At 37.4% G+C, this 20,239-nt stretch overlaps 1 protein-coding gene across 1 annotated transcript in view; it reads left to right on the plus strand.

The window, feature by feature from the left end:
• The window catches only part of LOC124620012 (collagen alpha-1(IX) chain-like), a 301,640-nt gene that overhangs the window by 260,776 nt on the left and 20,625 nt on the right, over window positions 1-20,239 (plus strand). The window contains exons 20-21 of the mRNA XM_047146677.1: window positions 5,440-5,494; window positions 19,978-20,079. Coding sequence (XP_047002633.1) covers window positions 5,440-5,494; window positions 19,978-20,079 — 157 coding nt within the window. The remainder of the gene's footprint in view (window positions 1-5,439; window positions 5,495-19,977; window positions 20,080-20,239) is intronic.

A 20,239-nucleotide genomic window follows, 5' to 3' on the forward strand; every position in this document is an offset into this window, starting at 1 on the left:
CATCAATGGTGGGCATTTTTAATGGTCATGTTTCGAGTGTTTACATATGGAAAACGTAACATTAGCGACATCAGTTAACACAAAAGAATGAGTTATTAAATCTCTTAAAACTGAAATTGACAATCTAAAATCAGAAATAGCACTACTGAAACAAGTAAATAGTGAGCTTATGAGACATGAAAAAAGTAATTGTGAAAAATGCGAATATGAAAAACACCATCTCAAAAGCAGTAACAGATCTGTAAACAAACGTTACAGAGAAAACTCGCAAATAGACTACATCCAGTTGACAGAATCTTCTAGCTGCGCTATATGTGTAGAAGATGAAAGTGAAACCTCCTCCCAATGCAGAAACAGTGTGGTAAGCAAACTTAATGGTGAAAACTTGTAAAGTGATGATATCCAGTATACTGAATCATTAAGTGCCACGGTTTTTGATGGTCATAGTGAAACTGTAAAATCTTCTATCAAAATCAGGAAAGGTGTTGTAAGCAATCTTAACAGTGAAAACTCGCGAAGTGACGATACTCATTTTTCTGAACCTTTAATATCCACTGTTCATGAAGAAGTACAAAGTGAAAACACATATTCAAGAAACAAGTATCACTGGAACAACAACACATACAGAAAAAAACCAATTAGTCATCACAGTACTGAAAAGGAAAATCAAGAAGACTTTCTCATTATAGGTGACTCACTACTAAAAAATGTTGATGTGCCAAAATCGAGACTCGACGTTTGCCCTGGTATCTGGATCCATCAATCAAATAATCACTTAATCAATATTCGTAATTCAAATCCGAGATCTTCTGGTGAAGCCACAAGAATCTACAAAGGTGTTTACATTCATGTAGGAACAAATTCACTATACAGCACCACCAAGGAAGAAATTGTCAGTAAAACTAGAAACTTAATCCGATCAGCTAGAAACTTATACAGGTCTTCAAGAACTGTAGTCAGCGGAATAATCTACAGAAGGTCTGTGAGTCATACTTGTATAGAGATGATAAATTGTAGTATTCGTGAGATCTGTGATAATCTAGGAGTAATATTTATCAATCCAAATAAGTGTTTAAGCAACAAATGTCTGGGGAAAGATGGTACTCACTTAAACAGGTTAAGCTCCAAGATCTTCACTAAGATGATTACTGATATTTGCAACATTATAAATAATAAGGGAAACTAAAAATCAGAAGAGGGGATGCTCATGCACAAAATGTGCCTGAAGAAAGCAATATTTCTTTCCTTCATTATAATGTAGAGGGATTAGGCAATAAGATTGATGTTTTCGACCACTATCTTTCAGATATTACTTCCCACATACTAGTTGTCAGTGAACACCAAAAATCTGCAGATAACATAACCTGTTTCAAATCCAAAGTTATTCATTAACTGATTTTTACTGTCGTTCTAACCATAAAGGTGGAGGAGTGGCTATCTACCTGAGAACAAATAACCTAGTAGAATCTTATGAAAATATCACTTGGGTAAAAGAGTATTCCACTCATTTGCATTGTGAAATTGTAGCAATAAAGTTAAAATTCTTGTCTGTTGTATACTTTTTCTTAGCATTGTATAGATCACCAAATGGAAATTTTGAATTATTTCTTAATTCCCTTGATACAGTATTATGTAAATTAATGTCCAAGCAAGAGCATATAAATGTTATATTATTAGGGGATATTAATGTCAACACGTTGCAAGATTCCCAAGAAAGCAAACGCTTCAAAGACTGTATCTATTCTTATGGCGCAAAAGATCTGTTGGGAGACATACCCACTAGAGTCACTCCAACTAGTATAAGCTCTATAGACCATGTTATTACTGATTGTAAAAATATTGCCACAGCTGCTGTTGTAAATGGTCACATCTCTGACCATCTAGGCCAGCTATTAGTGCTAAAGGGAGATCCTTGTATAAAACCAAAGAAAATTTATGAATACAAAAGGAAACTGAGAGAGAGCCTTGGTCATGAATCATGGCATCTACTATTTCAAGCCGAAGGAGTGAATAACAAATGGGATGCCTTTCTAGATACATTATCTTATCATCTAAATAATACTATTCCCATCAGAAAGATAAGTATTAATAAGAATAAGGCAAGACAGTCAAGGTCCATGTAATTTGATAATACTACCAAAGAACTGAAAGAAAAAATGGAAGAAATGTATATGATACAACGAGAGACAAAAAACAATGAGCACAGGGATAAATACAAACAATACAAGTACCAGTTTCGCAAGCAAGTCAGAAGATTGAAGGCTGAAAAGATTAACTCGAAAATACCAAATTCAGATTGTATCTCCAAGACCTGCTAGTCAATAGTAAATTAAATAAGAGACAGTAAAACAAAACTAAAGGGTAATATCAACATACAGATATCTAATAACAATATTGATGTTACCAATCCTCAAGAGATCAGTAACATTTTTAATGACTATTTCATAGATATCATAGAATCTGACTTTTGTACCACAGATAAAGTACCTGTTGGAAGTCTTGCTGAGAACAATTCTGAAGCTAATCAACTCCATGAACTTAAAATCAAGGATATTTGTCAGCTTATCAGAGAATGTAAAAAAAAAAATCCGCTGGATGGAATGAAATTTCTCCATTTTTGCTTAAACAGTGCGAAAACAATCTGGTGTATCCCTTGGTGCATCTAATAAATAGTGCCTTAAAAGAAGGAGTGTTCCCTGACATACTAAAATTAGCCATTGTTAAACCTCTCTACAAAAAAGGTGATAAACAACTAGTAGAAAATTACAGACCACTCGCCTTAACTTCCATTTTTAGCAAGTTAATTGAAAAAATAATTCTGAAATATATGTTAGAGCATTATAATAAGCACAACATCCTGGGAGATTTTTCAGCATGGCTTCAGAAGTGGTCGTAGTACCATGACTGCAACACTTCAATTTTTGCTGAAAGCTCTTGACAAAATTGATGAAGGCATGCAAGTAGCTGGAATTTTCCTAGACCTATCAAAGGCTTGTGTTAGGGTTGATCGTAAGGTACTTCTGTCAAAACTGCCCAGAGATGGCATAAGTGGAAAATTATTGCACCTCATCACATCATACTTAAAAAACAGAAGACAGTGTACCTCAATCTCACACAATAGTGGAGAAACATTAAAAAGTTATACATCAAGGGTCAGGAGTATTAAATTTGGTGTGCCTCAGGGATCGCTAATTGGTCCCTTCCTTTTTATATGTTACGTCAATGACTTCCCAAAGATAGTAAAAAATGATACCTTCATTACAATGTATGCAGTTGACACTTCAGGCCTTTGTTGGGGAAATGATATTCTTAATGTCGGCATAGAGGTAAAAAAATTTATAGATATTGCAAAGGAAAAGTTTGAAAATGACAATCTAAAAGACGACCTACAAAAAACAAATATAATCCCCTTGAATGATGGTGATTTGCAAACTTGTATTGATTCTCAAGATAGCAATATCGTAGAGAAAATCTGCAGTGAGTGTAAATTCCTAGGTATATGCATAGATAGCAAACTACTATGGACACAACAAATTGACAATGTATGTGCAAGGCTATCATCTAGCCTGTATGTTTTAAGAAGAATAGCTCAATATGTCAATACCCAAACAATGAGGATGATGTATTTTGGTTTAATACATCCATTTCTAGCATATGGTCTTTCACTGTGGGGCGGGGCTTCCAAAACTCATGTAGACCGAGTATTTAAACTCCAGAAAAGAGCTTTGAGAATATTAGGCAAAAAAGGAATTGTTTGTAGAATTTAAAATTCTGACTATCTATTCAATGTATATGTTTGAAACAATAGTATTAATTGTAGAAGATAAGAAATATACCTGTTGTAATGCAGAAATTCATGATAACAATACTAGACAAGTACAAAATTACCATATGATACATAGAAGACTGAAAAAAAACTGCAAACAGTCCATATATGAATGGAGCAAAATACTTCAATGCACTGCCAAATGAACTGACGGTAATAACTGGAGAGACATTCAAAAAACGTCCAAAGTCGTGGCTCATTGAGGAGTGCTTCTATAGCCTACTGTAGAAACTAAGATCTAAAGTATTACTATGTCAAATAATTTGGACTACATTCTTAAGTTCCTATTATAAAGTAAAATTAGATTGTATACTGTTGTATGGTACTACCAATTGCTATGCATGTAATTACATGTTTCATGCAAATAAATTACAATTACAGACTTAATAATAATCATATTTAACAAATAGTGTGTATGTTGGCAGTGTTCAAAGAAAAGTGTTCATGCTGTCTTCTTGTTGCTCATATTGAGTGATGGTGGCATCAAGTTACAGCACAACATATTGGCAGGGTGTTTTGGGGATAACTTATAGGAAATAGTTCTGCTACATTTCACAGACCACACTTGTTCAGCAGACTTCACTGATTCTGCCTAAATTTGGTTTCATGAAATTACTGTATATAATCTTTGAACTGTGTAGTCTGTTATGCACTATAACATACATCATAATTTGTCATAAATAATGTTAACTGTTTTAGTTAGTAGCTCTTCTCATCCACATTTTTTGGCTGACATCTCATCATCACTTCCAGCACAAGTTAATCATGCAAACACCAGGTACTACCTGGAGACTGTTATACCCAATTCCTTAGAAAATTTGTGAATTTAACTATTATAAACTGTATGAGCAAGGTGTGGCTAGTGATGCCAGTCATTAATCTGTCATCACATTATTTCATTCTGTGTCATCTCCACTAGCAGCAATGCTAGTGTTTCATATTGTTGGAAATTAATTAATTGGTCAATCATAAATAGCACTGAACAGCTTGATGAAACAACAAGAGGAAACACATTGATCATCATTGTTTAAAAGTGCATGTTTCTCCTGTGGAGGACGAAGAAAATAAATTAACATAACTAGTACAAAATGAAGTGTTTATAGAATCACAAGACAGGATACTCTCTCTCTCTCTCTCTCTCTCTCTCTCTCTCTCTCTCTCTAACTCTCTCACTCACTCCTCTCAAACAGGCCATGAAGGCCCAATGGTACCGACTGGCCACCATGTCATCCTCAGCCCATAGGCATCACTGCATGTGGATATGGAGGGGCATGTTGTCAGTACAGCGCTCTCCTGACCGTATGTCAGTTTCCAAGACCGGAGCCGCTACTTCTCAATCAAGTAGCTCCTCAGTTGGCCTCACAAGGGCTGAGTGCACCCCACTTGCCAACAGTGCTCGGCAGACCAGATGGTCACCCATCCAAGTGCTAGCCGAGCCTAGCAATGCTTAACTTCGGTGATCTGATGGGAACTGCTGTTGCCACTGCGGCAAGGCCATTGGCCCAAGACAGGATAGCTACATCAATTATGAATCCATTGTGTTTCTAGCTATATTTCTGTAATCAAATTGGCTCTCCTGATATATACTCTTTTCTTTTTTCTTTTATTTTCAGGGAAGAAGTATCTCTGAATCTGAAATACGAGAAATATGTGCTGCTGTATTAAGAGGTATTGTATGTTCTTTCATATATTATATACAAATTCATTTCCAGAGGCTAATGTTATAGAGAATATGATTCCAAAGCAGTTGTCATTAAAACATCTTCTAAAAAAGAAAAGAATCATATAATGTTTCAACCAAGAAATATTGTCTAGTCAGTTACACAAGGCTGATCAGTCTACATCTGACTCCTTTGGCATTGTTGCTAGCACCACTTAGTTGCATTAATGATGAAGCAGTGTTTCGAAAATTATTTGCCATCAGAGTGACCAATGCTAAAAATATTGTGACCAATAATTAATTGAGCTAAATTGGTAACTTTTTCTAAAATCAGGAAACTATTGCAGGTTATCAACAGATGTGTTTCCAGATATGCCTTGTGGAATTTGGTACCTGACATATCACTCATTCAATGTGACATATCTCAAAGGGCACATCTGGAGCAGATTACTGTCAACCATGTCATATGTCACCGCCTCGAGCTGCAGTGCTCGCATGTAGGCATGTTGTAAATGAAAGACAGAATTTCAGAAACTGTGTGGAAGACATTTGTCAGTTCTCAAATTGAAGACTTCTTACTTTAAACAAGGTCTACAAATAATGGCGACATTTGAAATCAAACAATGGAAAATCCAGGACAGAACAGTGACAGTATTATGGAGGGGCTAGATTGCTGCTCACCATATAGAGGAGGTGTTGAGTCAGAGACAGGCACAGAGCTTGTAGCCAAAAGGTCTTCTTCTAAAGTTAACAACACATTTATATTCACAGAAGCATAGTTCACAAACACATGACCACTGTGGTCATGTTAATGTGAGTTGTGCTGCTTTGTGTGTGTGTGTGTGTGTGTGTGTGTGTGTGTGTGTGTGTGTGTGTGTGTGTTTTGTCTGCATTAGAAGAAAGTCTTTTACCCAAAAGCTCACATGTTTAGCAATCATTTTCTTGTACCTGTCTGTGATTCAACATCTTCTCTGTATGGTCAATGGTAACATTTGGGAAATTGTATACCATAATATCACTGTTAAGGATCCTATAGAATTTTACTGGCAAGCAAAAAATTTTTCTGTGAAGATTCATGGTTTAATCAGATCTGGTTGCATATGAGGGCAAGCTGTAGGCGTAAGTAGTTGAAATCAGATAGATAAATGCTTCATACTTCAAGAAGTGCTTTATTACCACAATCCATCATTTGTTGAGAAAGAAAAAGAACTAGGTGGGATCCACATGGTCAGTTTTCACTCCATTTTTAATAGGGCATGATTCAGAAGATAAATCATTCTCCTTCCACAGTATTCCTCTACAAATTATTGATAAGGAAAAAAATTATTTTTGCATATTTGAACTGCTGAAATGACGTGATGTAAATTCCCATAGTCATTGATGGGCCTATCCAAAACATACCTGGAGGAATGTGAAGGAAATCTTATGGACGTGCTCCATTATAGTAGTTCATATTGCTCATGAACAAAACCAGTAGTGTGACTCTTCAGGCTTTCCCGGCGGATATGTTGTAAATAGTCTTCACAGGTGTGCCGCCAGATGATGTTGTGCAAATCCCACAATATTTCCTCGGAGCAACTGTCCGACACCATCAGGTGGTTGAACCTCGTTGGTGGCTAGGTACGACTGACAAGATCCACATGTCGACGCTGCTGTACATAGAGCACACACGTGAAGATTGCGCAGGCACGGGAACCACGCATGCGCAAAAATTTGCAGATAGATGCAGACTCAAATGCCCTCTGCCAGGAAATGCAGAGCGGCTGTTCTGCACGTGCGCTGATGCTGTGTTTACTAACATGCTGCCAAAGTTATGATGGGTCTATTATCGAAAGCTCTTTGCTTTCTCTTCATGATGTAACAGCAGCCAATGCAGGGTTCCAGGCTGTAGTCAATTGAAATCCCACATCCCTGTTGATAAGGTTATCATCTGTACGGATATATATTGCTTCCTTAATGATGCAATCCCAGAAAGAGGATGCTGGGGATAAAACTTCCGTCTTTTCATAAATCATGTGATGTTCTGTGTTCAGACAGTGTTCTGCAATTGCCGACTTCTCCGGTTGGCGTAGGCGTGTATGACGCTGATGTTCATCGCAACGTTCTTGTACTGTGCGACATGTCTGACCTATATATGCCGCCCCACACTGACAAGGAATCTTGTACAAACCACGTTTCCTCAGACCGAGATCATTCTTAACTGAACCTAACAGGTTCCTCAGTTTTGCAGATGGTCAGAAAACACACTTGATGTCATATCTTTCGAGGAATCTACCGATTCTTGATGACATGGCACCAAAGTATGGCAAGAAGGCCAAGGTGGTGGGTGTCTTTGTATCTTCATTCTGCTCCATAGATTGAACTCGCTTGGGCCTGAATGCATTACGTATCTGTCAGACCTGGGACCATTCCTATCCGAGATGTGATTAGTGGAATAGAACAGGCTGTTTTTAAACTTCCTAAGGAAGCTGCAAAAGAGATTAGGCATGATTCATGCTGCATCCTGACTCGGGCGCAACCTAAGAAGACCAGCTTTAACATAACTGCAGCTGAAAGAACTGCCCTACAAGATCTGAGAAGAGACCAAGACATCATCATCTTACCTGCTGACAAAGGAAACGCTACTGTTCTCCTCTCACGCACAAACTGCTCAATGATCGTGCATGCAGTAAATTAAAAAGTGATCCGACGGGTAGGATCCAGAGGAAGACTTTGGAACTCATCAGGAAGAGCTCAATACCAGCGCAAGTCGCTAAGGGTTTACGTCAACGAGCTGCAGTTCCTCCTAGACTCTATGGCCTACCCAAGATCCATAAGAATGGTGTGCCTCTGTGCCCTAATGTGAGCAACTTATTTTGTTGCCAAATATCTGACGTCACTATTGGGACCTCTCGTAGGCAAGTGTGACCATCATATTCGCAACTCTGAGGATTTCATAAGTCGCTTGAAAACTTTTAGACTGCAATCATCGGATCTCTTAGTAAGTTTCGATGTTGTGTCTTTATTTACAAAGGTGCCCTTGCAGGACTCTTTAGAGCTCAGTAGTAACAAGGTTGAGGAGGACATAGTGGCACTATTTAAACATGTGCTTACTTCAACATACTTCTTATTTCAAGACCAATATTTTGAACAAGTGGACGGTGTCACCTTGGGGAGCCCTCTTTCTCCTGTGGTGGCCAATTATTTTATGGAGGACTTTGAAGATAAAGCACTACAGTCAGCCACTCTCCAACCCTCTTGTTTTCTGCGGTATGTTGATGATACGTTGGTGGTGTGGCCACACGGACTGGATACTCTACCTACGTTTCTTCAACATTTAAATTCACTCCATCTGAAAATTAACTTCACAATGGAAGTGGGAAAAGATGGCACTTTATCTTTTCTTGATGTTTTGGTTCGAAGGAAAGCAGATGGAACCTTGGGACACAGTGTATACCGCAAGCCAAAGCATACAGATGTATATTTGCAGGCCACAAGCTGCCATCATCCAGTACGCTAGTTCATAGAGCGTGTGTGGTATCTGACTCTGAAAGCCTGCCGAGTGAAATGCAACATTTGAAGACAGTCTTCCGTCAAAATGATTATTCTGAGAGACAGATACGTAATGCATTCAGGCCCAAGCAAGTTCAATCTATGGAGCAGAATGAAGATACAAAGACACCCAACACCTTGGCCTTCTTGCCGCACTTTGGTGCCATGTCATCAAGAATTGGAAGAGTCCTCGATAGATATGATATCAAATGTGTTTTCTGACCATCTGCAAAACTGAGGAACCTGTTAGGTTTGGTTAAGAATGATCTCGGTCTGAGGAAAAGTGGTTTGTACAAGATTCCTTGTCAGTGTGGGGCAGCATATATAGGTCATACATGTCGCACAGTACAAGAACGTTGCGATGAACATCAGCATCATACACGCCTACGCCAGCCGGAGAAGTCGGCAATTGCAGAACACTGTCTGAACACAGGACATCACATGATTTATGAAAAGACGGAAGTTTTATCCCCAGCATCCTCTTTCTGGGATTGCGTCATTAAGGAAGCAATACATATCTGTACAGCTGATAACCTCATCAACAGGGATGCGGGATTTCAATTGAGTACAGCCTGGAATCCTGCATTGGCTGCTGTTAAATCACGACGAGAAAGCAAAGAGCTTTCGATAATAGACCCATCATAACTTTGGCAGCGTGTTAGTAAACACAGCATCAGCACACACGCAGAACAGCTGCTCTGCATTTCCCGGCAGACGGCATTTGAGTGTGGCACCATCTATCTGCAAATTTTTGCACACGCGTGGTTCCCGCGTCTGCGCAATCTTCACGTGTGTGCTCTATATACAGCGGCGTCGACATGCGTATCTTGTCAGTCATACCTAGCCACCAGCGAGGTTCAACCAACTGTTATGTTGGACAGTTGCTCCGAGGAAATATTGTGGGATTTGCACATCATCCAGTGGCACACCCGTGAAGACTATTTGCAAAACCAGTTGTGATGACACGGTTTTGTATGGGATGAGTATGATTTTAAAAATTAGTTATAGACTGACCAGCCTTTTTAATTTACACATTTGAAGAAAATATTGTAACTGAAATAGTAATAAAAATAGTGAATTAATTCCAGAAGGGACTGTCAAATTTGAAAGTTTCTATATACCCATAGTTTTCTCTTTTTTGCTGCAGTACAATTCTTTTTGTATACATATATCCCAATGAATCACTCATTCAAAGAAAGACAATCAGTGCAGTGGCTGATGCGCCTAGCAGTCTCGACAAAAGTCAGTATTTTACAGTGTATGACTTGGGACCAATATTAACTTGTTTGTCGATTTATATGAGTATAATATGCAACCAGTTGCTATTTCCAGTTTTGATATGATTCATTTTCTGTATCATGAACTGGTATTAAAGGTGCTGCACTCTCCTCATCAGCAGGAAGTGTTACAGAAACATTTTCTAGACCATGTGCAGCTAGACGCTATAGTCATGGTTACTGAATTGTCTCATGGTATCCATGACAGAGTCATTCTTATGATGTACATTTAGCAGATTATACTCATGGATACACAGTATTTAGTGGCACTTGGTTTCACATTCATTCACAGTAAGTAACCAAAGAGTTTTCTGGTCTGGCGCAAGCCTCTTCATCTCTGCATAATTATTCAAACTTAAATTGGTTTGAAACAGCTTTTTTTTTTAAAAAAAAAAAAAGTCTGGACCACCCTCTACACATTACCCAACCCACCACACTTCCTTTCATTATGACACTGACAGTTCTGTTGTCCTTCAGGGTGTGATCTATCAACTGTACCCTTCTTTTAGTAAAGTTTTGCTGTAAATTTCTTTTTCCTCTGTTCAGTTCAGTACCTCCTCAATTGTTGTTTGATCTAACTGTATAATTTTCAAGAGTCTTTGCTCCACATTTCAAAAGCTACTATCTTCTTCTTATCTGAATTGCTTATTATCCATGTTTCACTTCCATGTGAGGCTACACTCCAGAGAGTTACCGTCAGATAAAGACTTCCTGGCATTTAAATTTATATTAGATGTTAAAAAATTTCTCTGTTTAGGAAATGCTTTTCTCACTACTGACAGTCTGCATTTTATATCTTCCCTGCCATCATCATTTATTTTGCTGTCCAAATAACAAAACTCATCTACTACTTTTATTTTTCCATTTTCTAATCTAAAGTCCTCAGCATGATCTGATTTACTTCAACTACATTCCATTACCCTTCCTCCTCTTTTTTCTCTCCTTGGCTTGTTCCTCCTTACCCAGGTCTCCATTCAGGTTCTTCCACATATTCTTGAGTTCCTCCTTATTCTCTACATCTTGTCCACTTTTGTTCACCATTCGAGCATAATCTGTTGTACCGTTCTTCCTCTTACTTTTAATCATCCCATGTAACACCTTTTTTGAACCTTCACTATCCTCCTTCATCATTCTGGTCCACTGTTCCATCCACTTCCTTCTTTCCTCCACCACCACTCGTTTCGCTTCTTTCTTGCTTGCCTGATACTCTTCACTTGTCTCTACTGTTCTCTTCTGGAACCATACCCTAAGGCTCTATTATTCTTCTGTACTATATCCTTTGTTTTATCATTCCACCAGGGCGTTTCTTTCCATCTCTTTTTGTTACTTGTCCTCCCACATATTGCTTCCACTTGCATTTACTAATGTAAGTAGCAAATAGAAAAGACCTTACATGGTGATAAATTGAAGAGGCGTTGGGCAAAATGAAGGGAGGGAAGTCACCAGGTCTGGATGAACTAAGTGTAGAGATGGTGAAAGCAGCAGGAGAGGTGGGGATACAATGGCTATATCGTGTAATGAAAGTTGTGTGGAGACAGAAGATGATCCCAGAAGAGTGGAAGAAGGGAATAATTGTCCTGATCTTTAAGAAGGGAAATAGAAAAAAGTGCAAGAACTATGGGGGATAACATTGATTAGTCATTGTGCAAAGATTTTTGAGAAAATTTTGGAAGCACGAATTCGGGCAAAATTAGAAGGAAGAATGAGAGAAGAGCAATATGGCTTCAGAACAGGAAGGTCCACTGTGGATCTAATTTTTGCTGTAATACAACTGCAGGATCAGCACTATGAATGTGGACTAGATCTACTAATGAGCTTCCTGGACATTGAAAAAGTGTATAATAGTGTACGTAGAAGCAGTGTGGAGAGCCCTGAGAACAGAGGAGTAGCAAAACAGATTTTTTGGAGGATAAGGGAAATGTACCATGGAAGTGTGAGCTGTGTGAAAGTGGGAGGAGAGAGATCAGCTTGGATTGAACAGAAGAACAGCTTGAGGTAGAGAAGTGCACTTTCACCATTACTCTTCATTGTAGTGATGGACGATCATTTTTGAAATTTGTGGTAAGTGTCTATGGGACCAAACTGCTGATATCGTCAGTCCCTAGGCTTACACCCTACTTAAACTAACTTACGCTAAGAACAATACACACCCCCATGCCCGAGGGAGGACTTGAACCTCCAACAGGGGGAGTCAGGCGAACCGTGGCAAGATGCCTTGACAGCACAGCAATGGATGATATAATGAGTACAGTAGCACAAGTAATTGGTGAAAGGAATATGAAAGCTATGGTGTTTGCAGATGAACTTATGATTTGGGGGGGAGGAGGAAGTACAAGAGCAGTTGGACTTATGGGAATGAACAGTACAAGAATTAGGGATGAAATTTACTATAAGTAAGAGTGAGATGATTATCACAACAAGAAAGTAGGAGAGAGGAACAGTGGGAATAACAGTTGGTGGGGAATGATTGAGGAGAGTGGAGAGTTTAAAGTACCTGGGAAGCCTTATACAGGAAGATGGACAAAATGACAGAGAAATAAATGAGTGGGGGAGAAAAGCAGAATCATTTCAGAAGAGTGTAAGAAGCCTGATGTGGAGCAAGGATATACCCCAAATCAGTAATAAGGTTACATACCAGTCATACTATGTCCTGATCCTGACATAAGTATCAGAAACCTGGGTTATGAAAGGAAGAGAGAAAAGCAAAGTACAAGCTAGTGAGATGAAATTCTTGAGAAACAGTATTGGAGTGACAAAGATAAACAGGTTAAGAAATGATAGGATCAGAGAGTTAATGAAGGTGGAACCATTACAGGAGGAGCTAGAGAAATCAAGGCTGAGATGGTATGGACACATTAAGAGAATGGAGGAGAAGAGGATACCCAGGAGAATAGACAAGATGAAACTGGAAGGAAAGAGACCAAGAGGAAGACCGAGAAACAGATGGCTGAAAGGAGTAGAGGAATGCGTCCAGAAGAAAGGAGATGACTGACCCAGGTGAAGACAGAGAGATGGTGGCAAGACAGAAGACGATGGAGAGGCCTGTGTTCCATACGGTCCCAGTCAGACTCTGGAAACTGTCCAAAAGGATGGTGATGACTTTCCATTACCCTTGTTTTAATTTTGTTGATAATTATCTCATAATATCTTTTCAAGACACTGCTTTTTCAAGTCCACACCCATCTCTGACAGAATTACAATGTCATCAACAAACTGCAAAGTTTTTATTTTGTCTCTGTGAACTTTAATTTTTCCTTTGTTTCCTTCACAGCTTGCTCATTGTACAGTTTGAATAATGTCAGTGATAGGGTACAGCCCTATCTCACTTCTCAACTATGGGTTCCCTTTCATGTCCTTCAACTCTTATAACTTCAGTCTGGTTTCTGAAGCAGTAGTAAATAGCCTTCTGGTATCTGTATTTTATCCCTGCTACCTTCAAAATATCAAAGAATGTAGTCCAGTCCACATTGTCATAAGAGTTCTCTAAATCCGCAAGTGCAATAAACATAGGTTTGCCTTTCTTCTACCTCTCTTCTAATGATCTACATAGAGAGGTGATAGAGATGTCAATAACTACTGACCAGATTCACTTCTAAAAATATTTTCCATGGTTTCTTACAATGTGACGATTTCTAAAATAGTATCACACATAAGCAACAATAATATCTTCAGTAAATAACCATCTGAATTGCAGAAGAGTTGCTCTATTGAGAATGCCATTCACATGCTCACTCACCAACTTTTACAAGCATCGGATAGCAAAATAGCGCTGATGGATATTTGCTGTGATCAATCTAAGGCATTTGACTGTGTGAATCACAAAATTCTCCTAGATAAACTTAGGTTTTATGTGATTGATGGTATAGCCAACCAACTGATAACATCGCATCAAATAAAAAGAATGCAGAAAGTACTTAGTAATTCAACTAATGTAGTCCAGGGACAATATTCTGACTGAGGAGAAATCATGTTTGTGATCTTCCAAGGTCCAAGAACACATACAACAGCAGAGGAAATGGTAAACAGTGAATTTGTTTTATGTAAATGGTCTCACCCTCAATTTTTAAAAGACACAACATATTCGTATTGGCACATCTAGAAGTACTACACCAATGATTAGTGTAACACATTGTGAGGAAATAATAAATAAGGTGGAAACTTCAACATTCTTAGGTGCCCATATTGATGAGAATTTAAACTGGAAAAAGCACTTTTTGGAACTCCTAAAACAACTTTGTTCAGTCAGAATTGCATTTAGAATCATTGCAAATCAAATAAACCAGTAAGTTGACATGCTTTCCATATTTTCATTCAGTAATGTCATATGGGGTAATGTGTGGGGTAACTCATCTCTAAGTAAAAAAGTCTTCACTGCAGTTGAAAAGGAACAATGATATACATAATTATGGTACCAGAAGAAAAACTAACATTCATTGTGCCACATTAAGGTTGTCTATATCACAAAAAGAGATGCAACAAAAATTTTTGATCACTTTCCCAGTGATATGAACTTTGAAAATAAACTGAAAAAGTTTGTGCTTGATGACTTCTTTGTAATGTGTGAATGGTGATGGGAAGGAATTACTGACTCAGATCTACATGTCTCTTTTTATTTTATTTTATTAAAAAAAACACTTGTAAATGATCAGCATTAAGCATATTTAGAAAATAATTTGTGATATGTATATAAAATTACTCATTCCACATCATTACAATTTATTACTCAATTGAGCCAAGAGACATGAAACCAACAGATTAACCTTAGTTGCAGGATGAGTATTGCCTCGTGAATTTCTACATTTCTTTGGAACCCAACTGATCCTCCCCAAGGTTAGCCTCTCTCACTTTTTCCATTCTTCTATAAATAATTGATGTGAGTATTTTGTAACCATGACTTATTAAACTGGTGGTTTATTAGTATTCACACCAGCCAGCACCTGCCTTCTTTGGAACTGGAATTACTGTATTCTTCTTTGAAGTCCTTTCTTATGTACCTTGCACACCAGGTGGAATTATTTTACCATCACTGATTCTCCCAAGTATCTCAATAATTCTGAGGGAATGTTATCTATTTGGTGGGCCCAGTTTTCACTTAGCCCCTTAGTACTCTGTCAAATTCTTCTCATAGTATTGTATCTCTCTTCTTATCTTCACATCTTGTCCCTCTCTTTCTATAATATTGTTCTCAAGTTTGTTCCCATTATGTAGACCTTTTGTACATCCCTCCTGCCTATCACCTTTCATATGTGTGTGTTTAACATCCAAAATGTACATTATCAGAATGAATTTGTCATGGGTACCACAAGGCAATGCAATCACCACAAACATAGGATCTAGCTGCACAAGGTCCAGATAATGTTCTTGTTCCAGATAATGTTCTTGTAACACCTCAATAAGCCTGCAGTGACTTGAAAATTAGTTAATGGTACAGAAAATAAATAATATCAAAATTCAAAAAAAGCAACTGGTTGCATATTATACCCAATAGATCGCCAGTTTAAATCATAATTGTAGTTCACAATATACAGTAAATATAGTGAATATTAACTTGTTTCTGTCATGCTTAGGTGGCATACAGTGAAGAGTACTCTGGCAAACGACATGCTATACTTGGTTCTTTCTGCAGGCGTAGTCAGTTTACGTTAGGTGGAGGAAAAGTTGTTGAATACCATTTGATTTGTGTTGATTCAGCTAGCCACCACTAACCACTGTGCCAAGTGTCTTCAGGAAGTGAATAAATAATACAGATTCTGATATAAAGTTATAGTAAGGAACTCAAAGATGAAAGGTGTTAATTAAGTAAGTAAATAGAATGGCTATACCAACCTAAAAAGTCATATGTGCAGTGTGACTGAATACCGAGCTTCCAGAAATAGAAGTTTCTTCTCCCAGGACAAAAGAGAGATAAATGAAAGGACAAGGTTTAAAGAAATGATCACATTGTAAAGAACATTACATCTAATTCACAAGATAACAAAGATAAGTTTGACATGTTGAAGAACTGTTTAGATGATAACACAAAATCATGTGTTACATAGAAGCTAGTAAGTACCATACACAGTAGCACCTTCTTGACCAATTATTGTACAACAATTTTGACACTGTACAACTCAGTCATATTGGCATTCAGTGCACATTTACAAAAACAAAAAAATGATATAGCCTACTGTGGTCCAGTATTGACCATAGTTTATATTGGCAGTTCACAAATTTTTAAGTTCAGGCAACTATAAATAATGACTTTCCTGAAATGTTAAACACAGTAATAGTTCCTATATTAGTGAGTCTTAGTAGTTTGACAACAGAGTACTGGAGACAGAAAGGGGGATGTATGATTAAACTGAATTCCTGATGAAGCCATTCTTCCATTGACCCAAGTCCAATTACCTGAATAAAAATTCATGATATATTGCTTGCATCAGGGGATTCTACATGGCAGTTCTTTCATCATTCCAACTATGATTTCAATTCTCAAAATAAAATCAGTAATAATTGTTTTGGCTTCCTATACTCAAGACACACACCTTCATAAAGTAGTGTTGTATTTGTCTTATGTTCTGTCTGCCATTTTCACTGCAAATGCTATAGATATCTGCTGTGTGTGACAAAGCAATTAATGTGCAAAAGTGAATACAGTAGGGTGTAATTGATAGATTTATGATAGTGCTCATATCAACAAACAGCACATCATAATACACGAAAATAAAAAAAGGTACATAATACATCAAGACATCAGAATTAATGTTTACATTAAAAAACTTCCTGGCAGATTCATTCTGAATGTTTACATTACTTTGTGACATTCATATTAATAACAGCTTTACACTTTGAAAAATAATACCACATCTTTTATGACAAAAAAATTATATTTATGCTTGCACTAATGAGGCATCCCACTTATACAATAAAACTACACATGTAGTCTCATTTTTGTTAAAAAAAAGTTAGAGCACTGAAGAGATTCATGACTGAGTAATTCATTCATTGCTGCACAAGGTGAAGTTTGTCTTATTACTGTGCAATTCCTCTTTTGACTTAATATTGTGGCCATAACATGCTCAACTGGTTTTGGAAAGAGAGCAATTTTTTAATGTAACATACAAGTTGGAAGACACATTGAGATGTAAGAGTTTCTCAAAGAACACCACTCATAATGCATGTAATTCTCTTTTGAGCAACCTTTTTTTTTTTCTTGCCAGTGGCTGATTACTCCAAAATATGATGCCGTAAGGAAACATTGTATGGAAATATCGAAAGTAGGCAGCTCTGATGGCATTCTTATGTGTAGATCATGCAATTATGTTTAAGACAAAAGTTGTGGGAATGCAGTAAGTCTTTTTGCCAGATCTACAAGTCTTTTTGCCAGATCTGTAATATAGCATGATCAGTTTAACTGGCTATCAATGTTCACTCCCAAGAACTTGGCAGAGTCCACTTGCTGTATTTGTTGTTCATTAAATATTATATTTATATCCTACTCTTCTTTCTGTGTCACATGAAATGTACCATAACACTCATAGTTTCTAGATGCTGGCATATTAGGGTGCAGCAATTTCACTGGCTCATTTTGCACCTCAGAGGTCTGTAGTAGCAAAATGGTTTTCATAACTGTTTCCATTATTTGATAATTCTTGGTCATCTTGTAAGTTGATCATGTAGCTTAGAAGTCACAATGCCCTGGGTTTCATTCCCTTGTAGCATTGTAGGGCTTTTTGTTTTTCTAGTGATTTCTTTAATATTCAGTATATTTTGCTTATCTTTTCATCTACAAACACTAAAACATTTGGAGCAGGTATTCGCTGTTTCCAACTTTTATATGACAGCATCTCACAAGAAACAGATGAAATTAACATGATATTTCCGTGGTTGCAATTACTGGTTCGTCTGGCAAACACAATACTTCATTAGTAGCAATGTATTGAATATGTCTTACTTGTATATCTTAGACGTAAAGGACAAGTGCTGGAGCTGAACACATTCTGAACAAGAATCGCTTACATTACTGGTATTTCAAAACTGTAAGGTTGCTAATCAGAGCCAGTGGAAAGTACAAACAAACCTCCAGATAAGTATCAACAGTGGTTTAATCATCCATGATAGGTGTAGAAATACATCATGTCCACCTGCAAGGTAAATAAATAAAACTTGTGTTTCAGTTCTAGTTCCTTTATCTTCAAGTGGATAATGGCAGTCTGAAAGGGCAAGTGTGAGGCATAGCCTATCCCAAGTCCCCATCCATATGGTTTTACTCTCCTTGACTGCTAATAGTCCATTTAGTCTCATTTACCTACTTAGCTTCCAGTCATGCACTAGTGATTTATTTTTTCTGATTACTTAACTGCTAATGCCACTGTATCACAGGTTCCCAAAGCAACAGACAGATGCAACCTCTAATTCTGGAAGCTCGGTATCTAAAGTGTGATTTTATATTTTATTATTATGACTTCCAGAGCAGTTGTAACTTTGAGTAATTACAATAGCTTCGTAATTACTTATTATAAAATTACTAACAACTTTTCAGTACTTTGTTACAGAAGACTGTAATATTTTGATGTTTTTATCTTTTCTGTGTATAATATGTCATGATTTTTACTGTATATGACAAGCATTAAGTGAGATATGAGCATAGCATTGATAGGGATTATAACAATAATAATGTAGCCTACAAAGGTGAAAACTAACATTCACCATATACCACAGAGAGCATGTGTACAAACACTACAACTTATCAAGTGATTCTTTTTTATGGTCTGCAGCAAGATTGTTTGGCCTGCTAGTAAGGTGGGAATAATTTTGTAGTGGTGATTTGTTTTGATAGGCAGTTCTATCTCTTATAAAAATGAATAATGTTGTATTATGGTTATCATCTAATTTAAGAAGGGAATTTCACAAGAGGTGAATCACTTCAAAAGTGGCTATCAATACACATATTCACAAACAGGCAACAGTTCTTGTATGATAAATGTGATTAACCTGTCATGTATCAGAATGTATCTAACATTTACTTGAGCACTTTCATGGTTTCACAGTGCATACATTGGATTAGATATGGTCATAAAAATATAATCTCCACTTGTTACTACATTTTTTGTAATACACAGAAAAATAAACAAAATTTATCCTATGTATTCCATGTTAACTTTCAGTCAGCTCAATAATTTTTTAGGTAGTGGGGAGCGGGCGTGGTAATTACGATAAATAATCACTTGATTCCCATTACTTACTACGAATACTTTAATTCTTGCAACGTGTACAGAACACATGCAGCATAGAGTGAGTACTACAGAGAACAGATCTGGCAAAGATACCATTGTTCTTGCTGCAATAGGGCAGCTATATTATTGGGAAAGGGGGGGGTAGAGCCAGTGGTGCTTCATTCCTTGTCACATTATTAAATACTTTATATTTGGGGGATTGTTGAAAATGTGCAACAACAGTTAGCCTGTCACTAACTCTGACAGAACAAAACAAAACTCTTATAGACTGTTGCCTTGTAACACCAGTGTGATCACCATGTGTACACAACAAAATTATTTGGTTGCTGAAATCATTTTTAGACACACAGTATTCTTAGACTAATTTTAATTGTTTAAATGCTTCAACATTACTTATGTGCTTTAAACAATATCTGAACATTTTCTTTTCATTATGTATTGAACATGTTTTTTTTACTCCTCATGCAGACCAGCTCAGTGAGTTGACAGCTACCCTTGTTGGGCCCCCTGGCCCACCTGGGAGAAGTCGACCGGGTAGACCGGGTCCCCCAGGGCTACAGGGACCTCCAGGTTTGAAACATGACATGGATGATTTTACATGTATGCGTGTATTACATTCTGTCACAGTTCCAGCAGTGAGTCAGAGTGTAAATTATGTGGCCTATCCCCTCTGTTTGGCATTTTTAATTGTTTATCTGAAGACCACTTGCTGTGATTCTGTGTCAGAATG

This window comes from Schistocerca americana, chromosome 6 (assembly GCF_021461395.2).
Source record: "Schistocerca americana isolate TAMUIC-IGC-003095 chromosome 6, iqSchAmer2.1, whole genome shotgun sequence".
Taxonomy (NCBI): Eukaryota; Metazoa; Arthropoda; class Insecta; order Orthoptera; family Acrididae; genus Schistocerca; species Schistocerca americana.